The sequence below is a fragment of the Carya illinoinensis genome, chromosome 9 (assembly GCF_018687715.1).
Source record: "Carya illinoinensis cultivar Pawnee chromosome 9, C.illinoinensisPawnee_v1, whole genome shotgun sequence".
NCBI lineage: Eukaryota > Viridiplantae > Streptophyta > Magnoliopsida > Fagales > Juglandaceae > Carya > Carya illinoinensis.
In genome coordinates this window covers 32,794,195-32,796,170 of record NC_056760.1, presented here as the reverse complement: position 1 = coordinate 32,796,170, position 1,976 = coordinate 32,794,195, and the positions used below count along the sequence as shown (strand labels likewise).

General features: G+C 39.0%; 1 protein-coding gene across 1 annotated transcript; it reads left to right on the top strand.

The window, feature by feature from the left end:
- Nucleotides 1-221: 221 nt before the first annotated feature.
- LOC122277012 lies at nt 222-927 on the top strand. The gene is made up of 2 exons (XM_043086896.1): nt 222-412; nt 531-927. The coding sequence occupies exons 1-2, from the start codon at nt 222-224 to the stop codon at nt 925-927; spliced, it is 588 nt and encodes a 195-aa protein (XP_042942830.1).
- The last annotated feature ends 1,049 nt before the right edge of the window (nt 928-1,976 follow it).

Below are 1,976 nucleotides of genomic sequence, written 5' to 3'. Positions count from 1 at the left end.
AGCGAATAAAAAGATTCTGGTTACGCTTGTTTATGCGAGCTGTTTTCGAGCAAAGAGACTGGAGCTTTGGGATTTTTTGAGAGGGTAGAATTCTGGTGGTAGTCCTTGGTTTGTTGGGGGAGATTTTAATATTCGGGTATGATAATGAAAAGATAGGAGGACTTTTATAGGCCTCTCATGCGAAAAGAGATTTTAACGATTGTATCCAAGACTGTGCGCTAATGGATATTCCTTGTAATGGGAACAAATTATCGTGGTGTAATGGAAGAAGAGGAGGTAGCAGAATTTGGGCAAGATTGGATCGTGTGATGGTTAACTTGATGTTTTCGAATTTATTTGGAGATGTACAGCTATCCTATTTGCCAAGGACGTCATCCGATCATGCACCAATGCTGATAATCGCGATCGGGAGGTTTGTGTTCGTCCTTTTAGATTTCTTCGGATATGGGGTTCGCATGATAGCTTTATTCCTCTGGTTCTGGAAGTGTGGAATTCTGATATTAAGGTTGTGCTATGGTTCGCATAAGCAGAAAATTAAAAGTATTGAAAGGTGCTTTGCGGAAATGGAATAAGGAAACGTTTGGTCGAGTAGAGGATGAAATAAAAAAGCTGGAAGGCCGCATGATAGAACTGGAACTTAATATTACGAACTCGTATTCGGAGCAACGAGAAAATGAACTGATAAATTGTAAGCAGGACCACCTGAAATGGGTGCATAGAGAGGAGATGTTGGCTTGTCAAAAATCCAGAATTAAATGGCTGACTGAGGGGGATGCTAATACTAAATTCTTTCAAGCTTCTATGCGGTTAAAGAGGAAAAGTAAGAAGATTGAAAATATGAGATTGACAGATGGCACTTTACTCACATCTTCGGATGCAGTACATGAGGAGGTCGTCCGGTTTTTTCAGGAGCTTCTTATGACGTAAAGCGTGAACTGGGAATCGGCTGATATGGGATTACTAGAACAGGTTGTTTCGGGGTCTGAGAATGACATGTTATGTGCTGAACCTTCTTTAAAGGAGGTGAAAGATGCTCTATGGTCGATTCCAGCTGACAGTAGTCCGGGGCCTGATGGCTTTGCTGCAAGTTTCTTCATGTTAACTTGGGATATTGTGAAAAATCATTTGTTAGAAATGGCTTTTGATGTTTTTGCAGGTCAAACGTTTTCTACTTTCTTTGGTGCTACAAACTTAGTATTGATCCCGAAGGTTGATGAACCTGTTAGCTTTAGCCAATTTCGGCCTATTAGTCTTTGCTCAGTTGTCTATAAAATTATGACAAAGATGATGGTTTTCCGAATGGCTCCGATTTTGGATAAAATTATCTCCAATGAGCAAGCTGCTTTCATTAGAGGAAGGAGTATTTTTGATAATATGTCGATTGCTCAGGAATTAATTCAAGGCATTAACAAGAAAGTCAAAGGTGGAAATGTGATGATGAAAATTGATATGGCAAAAGCTTATGATCGTGTTAATTGGAGTTTTTTTATTGACGATACTTCGGAGGTTGGGTTTTTCGAAAAGATGGTGTAGTATCATTTTTAATGCTATTTCATCTCCTTACTATTCAATAATGCTTAATGGTTGCACTAGAGGTTTTTTCAAGGCTTCGTGCGGGCTTCAACAAGGTGATCCTCTTTCACCTTATTTATTTATTTTATCGGAAGAGATTCTATCACGTATGCTGAAAAAAGAGTTCCGGACGGGCTATATTAAACCTTTTCATTCTAGTGGAGGTTATGTGATTTCCCATTTATTGTATGCGGATGACCTTCTTATTTTTGCTAATGGAGGAAGGGCGTCTATGAGTAATATTATGAAGGTGTTGAGGAGATATGAGAGCATGTCGGGACAATTAATTAATGCAAGTAAGTCGTCAATTTTTTTCTCTTCTTCTATTTCGACTGAAAGAAAGATGGCTTTGAAAGATATTTCTGGTTTTATAGAAGGAAATTGGCCGTGCACCTACTTGGGGG